Here is a 13,031-nt window from a genome sequence, read left to right on the forward strand (position 1 = left end):
CATTTAAGGAACTAAATGAACTTCTCTGCTAAGGACTATGGCCAGAGCGATGCCAAGAACAGGCTTTGAGACCTTCGGCTGTTCACATCTAAGGGACTGGGCCTCCTGAGCTGTTGGTAAGACACCAAATGTGCCCCAGGCATGGGTTCATGGGGTGACACAGTCCTGGGAAGAGCGTGGTCCCTGAACTGGAGAAGCCGTTTGCATCAGAGGAGACACTGGCCAGAGAGGTTGGACATGGGCACTGGACAAATGCAGAAGCGGAGGGCAACTCAGCCTGGGGCAGGAGACAAGTCTTGGTCGCAGGGAGCCCCACACGGTGGGCTGGGGACAGGTCCGACCTCGGCTGGCCGGCGACCCGGTGGAAGCAGCTGAGCCGGCCTCGGGGAAGACACGCGGCAGGGGCCACTCTGCTCTGCACCGGGTGTCCCCACACGGGAAGCCGCGTCCGTCTGGGGGACGGGCTTGGGAAGGCAAGGACCCGCAGGGGCCTGTGCGGCCCCTCGGCTGCCCTGCCCACCTCCTCATCTTGCCCAAGGGCAGGGAGCCAAGGGGACAGGACCCCAACCCCCCCCCTCAGCCCCTCTCTGGGCCTACGACACAGCAACGCGACAGGGAACGACTGTGACGCGTGCTGTCCTCCTGGATGGATTTTAAAATGGGAGCAAGTGCTTTTAACGTGAGGTTCAACGTGAAAAAACCCACAGAAGAGTGAGCGAAGGCCGAAACCACTTCCTCACACTCCGAGGCTTTTAGCAAGTACCCGTGTGAGGCGTGTGTCACAGACGGATGAAAACGATTTGAAGCGTAAAGAACAAAGTCTCTTTGCCACTCCAGCAAGCAAAGCCGCGCAAAGCCCAGCATCAGCTCTGGAGCAGCTAACAGCGAGGGAGGAGAGGGTGTCCCATGCTCGCGGGGAGGGGCTGGCGGGCAGGCGGCAGGAGAGCCAGGAGAGCCAGCAGAGCCGCACGGGGTCTCCTCACCTCCCCGAGGACGCCCGGGGGCGCAGGCGTCGGGGCCTCCCAGAACCTTCTCCAAAAGCCAGTCTTGGGCCAGCAGGTGACACAAGAGGCCCTGCTCGAGAAAGGTATCGGCGCCAGAACGTTCCACGCTCCAGGAAAGACAAACTGCCCTGGGCCGTCGCTACCTGAACCCCCAAACACCATCTCAGACTCAGCAAGCGCCCAGACCACGACCTCGCGGGGCGCTTCCCGTTCCCGCGCCCGGCTTCCTGGCCATCCTCGGCCCCCTCTTCCCGGAAATTCACTCACCAGTTCAGGATAAGGGCCCTTCCCGCGCCGGGCCCTGGGCCCCTACCCTCTGCCGCTGGGACGAGAGCTGCCCGCGCAGCACCGCCGGCCCAGCTCCGCGGGGCAAGCTGCCAGGCTCTGCGGCCATGCCGTGCTGCTCGGCGGCGCTGGACGGCCCTCTGCGGCTCGCCCCTCAGTCTGGCACCATTCTGTCCTGCGTGAGTGTGTAAGTGTGTGTGCGGAGAGACAGAAAGAGAGATCTCCTGCTGTTAAAGACCTGCTAAAGTGAAATATGCCTGAAACTGGATGATGAAATGAAAATTAAAGATAAACAAATCCAAAATCCCTAAGCAGAAGAAGCCAGAGAGATGTTCTAACACCCGGGGGACTTGGGGAGCTCAGCTAAGCACCCGGTCTAGCTTTGGGTTCCCTGTTGACTAAGGGAACAAAGCAACACTCTGGATGTGGGGTTTCAAAAGGAAGCCGCTAAGTCGCCCGGGAGAACCAGTAGCCTCTTGACAGCGGCGCTGCCTGCTGTGTGGACTTCTCCGCGCGTCAGAGGCGGCGAAGGTGCAGGGGATGTAGAAACGTCCTTCCAACCTGACAGTTCTCACACACCTTTGGAAAAGACGAAGAAAGGTATTAACTTATGGAAGACAGTGCTTCTTTCCGAGTTAAGGAAAAATACACTGATTTCAAGTCTGAGGCTCGGGAACCTCATAATGATGACCAAATCCCTCAGAGCCAGCTCGGAAACCTGTCCAGAGGCAGGACCTTGGGAGTTCACGGCAGAGCTGCGAGCCTCCAGGGTATTCATACAGTGAATTCTCCTGCATAAATTGTAGGGTATTGCTAAATGGAATTAAGAAAACAAAACAAGACAAACTTGCTTAGAGAGAAGAAACATCCCTACATATATTTTAAAAACCCTAAGAACCAGGAATGGGAGGAACGTATTACAGGATGAGAACCAGGAATGGGAGGAACGCATCACAGGATGAGAACCAGGAATGGGAGGAACGCATCACAGGATGAGAAACGGCTGTTTCAAATCCGTATCATGTTCATTTATATGAGGTTCAGACGGAAGTCGGAAGAGTGCTTGCCTTTGAAGGAGGAAGACTGGAAAGGGACACAGGGAACTTCCTGAAATGTTGAAAATGTTTTGCATCTTGTTTAAGGTATGAGCTACGTGCTGTACGTATATTTGTCAAAACTCAATAAACAACAAGACTATCGACATTATACACAACAGTAAAATCCTCGTAGACATCCCATTGAGATCAGATAAACAACGACTATGCCAATCACCTTTACTTTTTAAAATTATTCTGACCGACCCAGTAAGATATAAAAGCAAAAGGAGGGCTTCCCTGGTGGGGCAGTGGTTAAGAATCTGCCTGCCAATGTAGGGGACACGGGTTCGAGCCCTGGTCTGGGAAGATCCCACGTGCCGTGAAGCAACAAAGCCTGTGCGCCACAACTACTGAGCCTGCGCTCTAGAACCCGCGAGCCACAACTACAGAGCCTGCGTGCCACAGGTACTGAAGCCCGCGCGGCTAGAGCCCGTGCTCCGCAACAAAAGAAGCCACCGCAATGAGAAGCCCTCACACTGCAACGAAAAGTAGCCCCCGCTCGCTGCAACTAGAGAAAGCCCACGCACAGCAACGAAGACCCAACGCAGCAAAAAAAAGTACACAAATAAGAGGATTAACATAAATTATTAAAAAAAAAAGCAAAAGGAAACAAAACCGTTTTACTATTTGGAGAAGATATGATTGTCTACCTTGAAAACTAAAAGGATCAACTGAAAAATATTTATAATAATAATAAACAAATACTTAAACCTCAATAGCCTTCCTATGTTTCGACAATGAATAACTCTTTAGAAGATGAAATGGAAAGAAAATCCTATTTACAGTAGCAATAAGACAAAATCTTAGGGCAACTGTAACAAATAAAGTATAGAACCTATGGGTATAAACCTGCAAACTTCACTAAGCAGTATAAAAAAATAGCTGAAGAAATGGAGAAGCGTATTATTTTTCTGGATGGGAAGACAGAGTCACCAAGAAGTCAGTTCTCATAAGACTTATCATAGGTTTAACATGATTAAAAAGTCAATGTGATGATTTTAAACATTTGACAAAATAATTCCCATTTTTTTCTGGAAGACGAAACAGGTGACAAGAACCGACAAAACTTCTGAAAAGATGAGGGGAATGTCTTATCAGTCATTAAAACATATTTGGGACTAAAGCCATCAAAATATTATAGAACTGACAGATAATCAGGTGATGAATCAATGGGTCCAAACAAACTCCACAGACTTTGACATAAACAGGTCCCCTTAATATACGAGAAAGGCACTTCATAAATAAATGGATTATTTGATAAGTCATGCTGAAAAAAGTGGGGTCATTTGGAAGAAATAAAAGGTCACATGTCAGATTACTTACATCTAAATTCCAGATGAATTGAAGAGTTAAACGTATTAAACCTTAAAGCTTTACAAACAAGATGAAAACTTATAAAAATATATGTTACGGGGCTTCCCTGGTGGCGCAGTGGTTGGGAGTCCGCCTGCCGATGCGGGGGACACGGGTTCGTGTCCCGGTCCGGGAAGATCCCACATGCCGTGGAGCGGCTAAGTCCATGAGCCATAGCCGCTGACCCTGCGCGTCCGGAGCCTGTGCTCCGCAACGGGAGAGGCCACAACAGTGAGAGGCCCGTGTACCGCAAAAAAAAAAAAATATATATATATATATATGTTATGCTTGATAGTGTTGAAATATCCAAACATAAAAGTGACGAAAGAAGTCATAAAGGAAAACATCAATAGATTTACTACATAACAAACCCCTCTGTATGTCAAAAAGTAAGACACAAAAATTGAGGGTAAAAAAACAAATTGAAAACATTCTTGTCACAAATGACAGGAAAAACCCTAAGGCCTTGATAGAAAAATAGGGGAAAGGAAACTGACAGATCGTAGCAGGGGAAGCACGAAAAGCAGCCAACTTGGAAAAATGTGTTCAGCAGGACCAGAAATCAAAGAATGAAAGTAAAATAACTACAAGTCCTGAGCTCAAGTCTCAGAGCCATAGATCTTCTCAGTGAAAACACCGGGAAATATCTTCACAAACTCGGAGCAGGAAAAAATTATTAAAGAGTTTCCTTCCAGACATTTTGCTTAGTTTTGGTATCCTGCCTGAGCTGATTCTCTAAGGGCCTACTTTGCCTGCCCGGCAAATCAGCACGGCTGCCCTGCACGTGGGGGCAGGAGTCTGGGGACGGCACTTCCCGGAGAGGACAGTTCCCCGAGGAGGTGCTACAAAGGAGCCAGCGGAAGACGGAAGGGCAGGACTGGGGAGCTGAGCAAAGGTGCAGCGGTGCCGCTGGGTGCGCTCAGGGAGCTTCGAGCTGAGCCCTGATGCTGAAGCCTGAAAAGCACAGCAATGAGTGGCTGGAGATAAATCTGGAGAGGCAGGCGGGGGTCAGGTGATCAATGGTGCTATTTATGTGCTAATAAGCCTGGAATCTACTCTCTAAGCAATAAGGGTTTCTATACAAGAAGGAATTAGGGCTGGCAATCTGGTTAGAAGGTGGCCTGGGACTAAGTCTCCGGGCTGCTAGAAGCACAAGCACACTTGGGGGAACCCGAGGCTCCCTGCCCAGCCCGGACGCGACGCCTGCTCTGGGGGCCTCTGCAGGGCTTCAAGCGGGGTGTGCACTCTGCAGACACGCAGAGAACGTGGGGACTCCTGGGCGGAGAGGGGAGGCCAGATGGGTGGGGTTGTATGGCGGGGCAGAGCCAGTCAGGGACAGGGCTGCTGAAATGCGGAGGGGCAGTGGATGAGGCAAGACGCTTACGAGGTAAAACCAACCCAAAGGGACGTACTGATGCCTTTGAGGGGGGCGGGGAGTGGTGAGGGGACAGGAATGACGTCTCTGTTTCTAACCTGGAGGGTGATGAGGTCTCCTTTGACAGTTTGCATTTGGTGAACCTGGGGACGTCTAGGTGGGGACGTCTGCATGAATCTGAGGTCTGGGCTGGAAGCACATGACGGGGAGCTGCAGCCCGTGGTGGGAGGTGACCCTCGGGGAAGGGATCACTGGGGGAAATGTGGGGAGAGAAGACCAGTGTCCTGAGCAAGGAAAACCAAGGGACACCAACGCTGTAAGGGCAGGACTGGAAATGAAGTCAGGTGAGTCAGAGAAAATGGTCCAAGAGACAAAAGACTGAGACGTGAGAATGAGGAGGGAGATGGAGGTCAAGCCCAGGGAGCAGAGTTGTAAGTGGAGGGGTGAAGAGAGCATGGGATGCAGAGACGTCGGGGAGGAGGGGAACCGAGAAGTGCTCCCTGGGTCTGTGCTGTGGTAATGATGCCACGGCTTGGGCAGAGGGGAGCAGATGGCATGAGGGGGTGGAGATGATTCTCCTCTGAGGCAGAAGGAGCAGGAGACAGGGGGAGCTTGAAGACGGAGGGCCGAGGGATTCAGTGATGGAGCCGAGTCCTGGAATACGCGGCCGCAGAGGGACCGAGCACATGGCGGGTGGGTTGCTCTCCACACATGTGGGATCCTAGGGATTATTTGTATTCTTTGCGCTGTAAGTAATTTCTAAATCTTTTATTAATGAGCATATGTAACTTTAATAACAAATTACAAAGGTATTTTTAATATTTTAATCAAATTTAAATCTTATAAGGTATAAAGCTATGAACACTCATATCTGTTAAAAACTAACAGGAGAACTAAACAAGATGAAATACTCTGAAATTTTCATGTAAGTACGCTTGTTACCTGCAATGACGTAACAGGAGTCACGTGCTAAGGTTTAAATAAATTAATGCAGAAAAGACTTACTTTTTCTAAGTGGTCAAAGACCAAGCTTATTCTATTTTAGCAGTGAAATGCCTGAGTTAAACTCGTGAAAACAGGGAAGGGCTCGGTTTGGGAATTAGTCTGAGACACAGAGACGGCCTTCCCCGAATGTCAGGTATCGTGGAAGCTTGCGGCGCGTCTGTGCGTTCCTAACACTGCGGGATGCCAACGCACCCGTGGTAAAGGATACATTTTTAGAAAGGGAAAATCACGGTTCTCATCCAAATATAAAATGAGCACCTGTCAAAGACTTTAGTTGCCGTTAATTCATGAGGGAACCAGCAAGATGTTACAACGCATCAAAAGAGACTCTGAGCCACACACACGGGCAGTGAGGATGCTGAAATGGATTTACAAATAGATGCATAACCGACCAATAGCTACAGAGCAATAACTAAGCACTGCAGTAACCGCTTATAACCAGGACACGACTCATCTGCATTTCTATGGACAAGAATGATTTGCGGCGCTACAAGTTTTCTATCATCTAGAGATGTAAAAACAGCTCAAAAACAGTGAAAAGTGCAGGCCCCCGAAGCATCAGGGAACCCTGAAGGCTGCTCGATGAGACACCCAGCGACCTGCTTTGGGTCCACTTCAGAGTCCATCACAAGTCTTTTCTGGCAATCTCCCCCTTGTGATAATAATCTTAAAGAAAGATTATTCTTAATTAAACTCAACAAATATTTCAGCAAATGGGCCAAATCCTTTAGCTATGCAACAGAGTTTTCAGCCCGTTTACAGGGTCCCTGCCATGGAGACATCAAGAATCCCTGCTCTCTCTTAACACACGGATGCCCCAAGGCAGTCCCTTGGGGCACTGACCCCTGCTCTCAGCCCAGCAGGCTGGTACCTCGGGCCAGGCCTCGGAACGGTGCTGCCCTCTCCAGCCCCTGGCCTCCCGCAGAGACGCCTGGGACCAGAGAACTACCGGCTCCACAGACAGGAACTACAGGATGCCCGCAGGGGCCCGTACTCTCCATAAAGGGCTTCAGCTCCAGGCCGGTGCACAGACACTCGGCACAAGCTCCGGAGTTCTGCTCCATAAAAGCTCTAAAGAAGCCCTTTCTTAACGGCTGGCATGTTGTGGGGGCAGGTGTTACAAAGCGCCTGCCTCCGCCGCTAAACCCCTCCAGTCTGGTCCCTGCAGGATCCACGGTTTCCAGGAGAATGGCGTCCTACCCAGCCTGCCAGGAGGCGCCGACGGCAGCGAGGACCCTGAGTCGCTGGATGAGCGGGCTGTTGGGTGGAGCTGTTTAGAACTGTCTGCTTGCACGCCACTGAGTGTAGGCCAAAGAGCATCTCCATTTTACTGTACCTGCAGCTAAGCTGTTTTTTCTGACCATAATCAGCCAGCATGTTCAGCTGCTTCTTCAGGGCACTGGTTCCTAATAAAAATAAAAACCAGATCATTGGCCCAGGAGACAGTGACGGTCTTGCTGTCCGCACATCAGGGAGACGTGCGGCTAATCCACTGATAGCAGCACGAAGTGATTCGGCCAAGGCCGCAGGCATGTTTTATACAATTGAAATCAGTATCAGCCCGGAGACACCCATGCTATCCACTTTAGATTCTCTGTGTAATAATCATTCTTGGTGCGATCATAACAATAGTGTAGAGTACTCCGGATTCTTCTACAATACTTTTCCGCTGAAGCAAAAGCATCTGGGTATTAGCCAGCTCCAGGTAGGTCCAGTAGGACAGCCAGAGGCTGATGAGGGACTAACGACGCCCCCGGTCACTTTCTCAGCATCCTGGCCTGCTTCCCCACATTGGCGTCACCTTGAAAGCCGGCTGTTTCTAAACGCCTCGAGGCTTATGCTCTGGGGCCTTTGCTGACGCTGCCCCTTGTCGTCTGCTGGCCCCGGTCTCCTGGCATGCCTGCCCCTCTGAGGGCACTGTCCACCTCCCAGCTGGGGCCTCCACACGCCGTCCCCCTACTGAACTCGGGACGTACCTCAGCGGGAGCGCCGTACGTGGCAGGATGTGTTGACGTGTCTGACCAGGTCCCTGCTGTCGGTGGGTTGAGACTGACCGTTTCAGCTCTGCGCCCCAGCACCCAGCAGGGTGCCTGGTGCAGAGCAGACGCCCAATCAGGACTTGGTGCTGAATGGACGGATGGACGGATGGACGGATGGATGGATGGAATAAATGACTGCACGTAAGACCTGCTTCTCATTTAGGCAGGACGTCTGACAAAGAACCAGCCGATCATACAAGCTGTTAAGAAAATAGTTGGTGTGGCATTTTGAAACAATGCCTTATTTTATGTAACCGGGGTGCCATAGAGCACTTCCCTTTTGGCAGACGGTCTGTGACTATAACTTACTTGAGTCCACCACTGGGGACTCTGCCAGGGACTGACCCAGTTCATCTGGTGAGCGCCTCTGAAGGGCACAAAGACAGACGAGCAAAACACAGTCCTGATCTCAAGGAGGTGACACCCAGCGGGGGTCACCTCTGCCAGGGCCCTGCTTCTGACACTTCTCTCCGTGCAGATCCCTGTCAGGTCCCGTTTTGCTCACAGGCCACGCGGCCCTGACATCCTCGGGAAAACCTTAACCGCCCAGAAAATTTACGTCAATAAATACTGCCAATCCCTCCCCTCTTTGATCAGAGCTGTTGAACTAAAACTAAGATGGGTGTTGGCTGATTTCCATTCACACCCTACCCTCTCCTTGAGGAAAGAGACCAGATCAGGCAACGCAGAGGACCATGGAGAGGGAGCGAGGGCCTGGGCCCCGGGCACCTCAGTCTAGGATGTGCTTGGAACCGAAGCCATTGTAGTCAAGGGTGAACATTTAGAAAGGCAGGACATGGGAGTAGCATACCGAAGGGGTTGGGGGAGCCCAATTCAAATAAAGGCAGGTCCACAGAGCGGCTTCCTTTAATCCCCGCAGAGACTGACACCCAAGTGCCATCCAGGGTCCACTTTCACCACAGTCACCGCTAAAGCACAAGAGGGAGGGGTCTGCCCCCTAAAGCTTCTCTGCAGTGGTCTGGCCGCCAGGAAGAGCACAGGCTCCAGGGGCTGACGGCTGGGCGGAGTCCCCTCCTCGCCTATTACCACCTGCGACCTTGGGCCAGGGGTTTACACTCGCACGTCACTGAATGACAGGGCCTGCTGCGGTCTGAGCATGCAATGATCGGAAGGGGGATCCATCGTGCGAGAGGAGGTGGAAGAACCAAAGGTAATTAGGGGAAACCCGTGAGTTCAGTCAACAGCCAGTGGGACAGTGTACAGGGCGAGCGAGCTTGGGAAGAGCTGTGGCAGAACCGTAGGCTGTCCTGCCTGAGGGAGTGGGTGGTGCCCAGTGCCTGTGGGGTCTCAGCAGGACAGCCCGCTTTGGCTGGGGGGACACTGGGATACCACCACTCCCAGCTGTCCTGAAACAGAGACCCACTTATAATAACGTCACAATGAGACCGGCTGCCAGCCCAGGGAAGCTGACCATCACAAGAAGGAAGGGGGATCCATCGTGCGAGAGGAGGTGGAAGAACCAAAGGTAATTAGGGGAAACCCGTGAGTTCAGTCAACAGCCAGTGGGACAGTGTACAGGGCGAGCGAGCTTGGGAAGAGCTGTGGCAGAACCGTAGGCTGTCCTGCCTGAGGGAGTGGGTGGTGCCCAGTGCCTGTGGGGTCTCAGCAGGACAGCCCGCTTTGGCTGGGGGGACACTGGGATACCACCACTCCCAGCTGTCCTGAAACAGAGACCCACTTATAACGTCACGATGAGACCGGCTGCCAGCCCAGGGAAGCTGACCATCACAAGAGCCCAGTGACCTATGGTCTGGCCAGCTCCTCCCTGGGGGAGGCCCCAGGAAGGAGCCTGGAGTAACAGTGGGATGACAAAGGCAGGAAGCCAGCTTCGGCAGGAAGCAGTTCAACGGAGCTCGTGTGTGGAGCCTCCAGGCAAGGGGCCGGGACAGGGGAAGCCTGGCCCTTAGGGAGACGTCGTGAAACACGGTGGGTGGCACAGAGCAAAAAGCAGTGGCCTGGGAGGCTGCCTGGGGGCCGAGGCGGGGTGGGTTCTGCTCCAGGCCCTGCTGAATTCGTACGGGGGAGGGAGGATATAGTCCAGTTATATTTTAGGAAGGTCGATGTTTTGGCCTGTGTGAGAACGGTTTGGAAGAGGCTGTGGCACTTGTCCTGGTGAGAGGGAACCGTGCCCTAGAGAGACAGAGAGAGGAGAGCAGGTTCCTGCTACGTCCTAGAACACAGACGGGCAAGGCTGCTGATGCATTGGGGTGGGAGTGGGGTCGGGAGAGGGAAAAAGAAACCCAGGACTATTCCTGGGCTTCTGGCTTGAGTGATACAGGAGTCACCAAGGGGGCACACACTGAGATTAGAATGGCTGCAGTGATGAGGCGGGAACAGTTAGGGTTAAAATGTCCAAAGACAGAGTTTGAAGAACCTAAGTTGGAGGCATCTGTGAGACAACCAGATTAGAGATGCCAACTGCTTATGTGGGTTCCATCTGTGGTCCTGGAGGCCAAAGATGAGGAAAAGACGCCACTGGAAATCACAGGGATGCACGAGATGTCCTAGGAAGAGGTTCTGGGAGAGCGGAGAGGAGAGGCCAGCAGAAGAGAGGAGGGGAGGTGGCCAGTGGGGCTGGAGGGGAGTCCAATGAAGGAGACTGTCTGGTGAAGGGTGGTGGTGACCGCTGCTGAGAGGCCGAGGAAGGTGAGGAAGGAGACGACCCACTGAGCCCTTAGCATGATGTCTGCGCCCAAACCACCAAAACAGGTTAACTATCATTGTTGCTGACCCTCAGACCAGCCCCAGGCGGAGGCACTGTTCATGCATTTCCAAGCTCGTCCCATGCTGAACTGGGTAGTCTTGCTCAGGGCGGCCCCATGGGCACAGCCATCTGGGGCCTCGGCCCAAGCCCAGGCTCCCACTGGAGGCCCTCCAGCCGCTCCGCCCGCTGCCCGCCTAGGCTCCCACGCCGCCCTTTAATTTTCCCGAAGCCCGAGCTGTGGTTTTCATTGGAAACTCCGTAAAGCATTGTAACGTTTTACTAGCTGTTCTGGGACTGGGCCAGAAGTAAAGGTTAAGGACGTTAAGAGCACAGGGAGAAATGTGATTATTGTCCATGGCGACAGTGCTGCTTTGTTACTTACTGTTTTCAGACAGCTCCACAATGTAGTAGAGAACAGGGCTGTTTCCATCAAAGGGTCGGACCCAGGAGAGCATCACGGTATGGCTGTGGGAAGAATTCAGGCTGGCCAGGAGGTTCTGGGGTGAATGAGGCAGTTCGCTTGGATGCAAAAGAACAAAAAAAAGAAAAGAAAAGAAAACGCAAGTCAGAATTGCGGGTCAGCCTCCTCGTTCTTATGTTGCCTGGTCCTTGTGTGCAATGTTTTGAAAATGGAGAACATCAAACACGCCCCGAACACAAATACTAACTACTCCCTGCCCCCAGAAAACCCTTCAGCATTCACAATGTGTTTTATTTTCCAAACATAATTTGATTTAATCCCTCTGGTAGGGATTAAACAACTAATGACTCTCACTTAAATCGAGTGGGGGGGGCGCCGATTTTATACAGTAGACTATTTAATTGAGAAAACTTGGTCAACAGTTTGTTTTTACAGCTAGAGGCTGTTAGTGGGAAGGCAGCAAGCCATAGAATAGGAAAAGGCCTGGGAAATAGAATTTACTGTGGAAGTTTCCGACACCAGCCATTTGGAGTTACCAGTCAAAATGCCCGTATGTATTCTTGGACAACGGAGCAGCCCCGTTACTGAGCTGGCGAGGTTATATTGTTGTTCTGTCTTCTGTTGGATAATGGAGATTTGGGGAAAGCACTGGAAGGGAAATGCGGTAAAAACACTAACCGGAACCCCACGGAAATAGTAAACAATGCATCAGCAAGGCTATAAAATGGAAACACAAAGCAAATAAATTCTGGAAAGAAGTTACTAACACAAAGGGTCTTCATTGGGATTTACTGGTGACGAAGCGTCAAAATCCAACTGCATGGTTTCTACCACCGACAGGTCAGCAACCTTGCAATCGTGAGCTGCCCAGCCCATATTTAACCTTTACATCTCACGCTCCGGGAGCAGGACCCTGTCCTGTGGCTACTGAGAATGGCTTCTTCTCCTACAAGGAGTGCTGGGAAAGGGGGGGGCCGGGTATCACCCGCTTCACCCACTAACAGCTTCTGGTCTCTCTTAGACATCAATTATTGCTAACCCACATAGGTCAGCACAAAAAGCCATAATTATCCTTGATATTTTTAATTTAAAAATGTACTCATTACACTTTGAAATTTATTAAGCTGTTATGTGCTTGCAGCTACCTAAGAAACACAGCTCTCTCTAACCCACCACACCATTTATAAACAAACTAATATTTCTAACATAGACTGCGACTTCATTTATTTAACATCTTTACTGGAGTATAATTGCTTTACAGTGTTGTGTTAGTTTCTGCTGTATAACAAAGTGAATCAGCTGTATGCATACATATATCCCCATACCTCCTCCCTCTTGCGTCTCCCTCCCACCCTCCCTATCCCACCCCTCTAAGTGGTCACAAAGCACTGAGCTGATCTCCCTGTGCTATGCGGATATTCCTTTAATTTGTTTTTCTTCTCTGATTGCTGTGGCTAAAACTTTCAAAGCTATGTTGAATGATAGTGGTGAGAGTCGGCAACCTTGTCTTTTTCCTGATCTTAGTGGAAATGGTTTCAGTTTTTCACAATTGAAAACGATGTTGGCTGTGGGTTTGTCATATATGGCCTTTATTATGTTGAAGTAAGTTCCCTCTATGCCTACTTCCCACAGGGTTTTTATCATAAATGGGTGTTGACTTTTGTCGAAAGCTTTTTCTGCATCTATTGAGATTATCACATGGTTTTCATCCTTCAGTTTGTTAATAT

General features: G+C 51.1%; 1 protein-coding gene across 1 annotated transcript in view; it reads right to left on the reverse strand.

Moving 5' to 3' along the window:
* Nucleotides 1-13,031, reverse strand: part of SDK1 (sidekick cell adhesion molecule 1) — a 536,415-nt gene that overhangs the window by 204,034 nt on the left and 319,350 nt on the right. The window contains exon 14 of the mRNA XM_024763505.1: nt 11,266-11,402. Within this exon, the coding sequence (XP_024619273.1) occupies nt 11,266-11,402 (137 nt within the window). The remainder of the gene's footprint in view (nt 1-11,265; nt 11,403-13,031) is intronic.

Source organism: Neophocaena asiaeorientalis, unplaced genomic scaffold (assembly GCF_003031525.2).
Source record: "Neophocaena asiaeorientalis asiaeorientalis breed wild unplaced genomic scaffold, Neophocaena_asiaeorientalis_V1.1 scaffold223, whole genome shotgun sequence".
Taxonomy (NCBI): domain Eukaryota; kingdom Metazoa; phylum Chordata; class Mammalia; order Artiodactyla; family Phocoenidae; genus Neophocaena; species Neophocaena asiaeorientalis.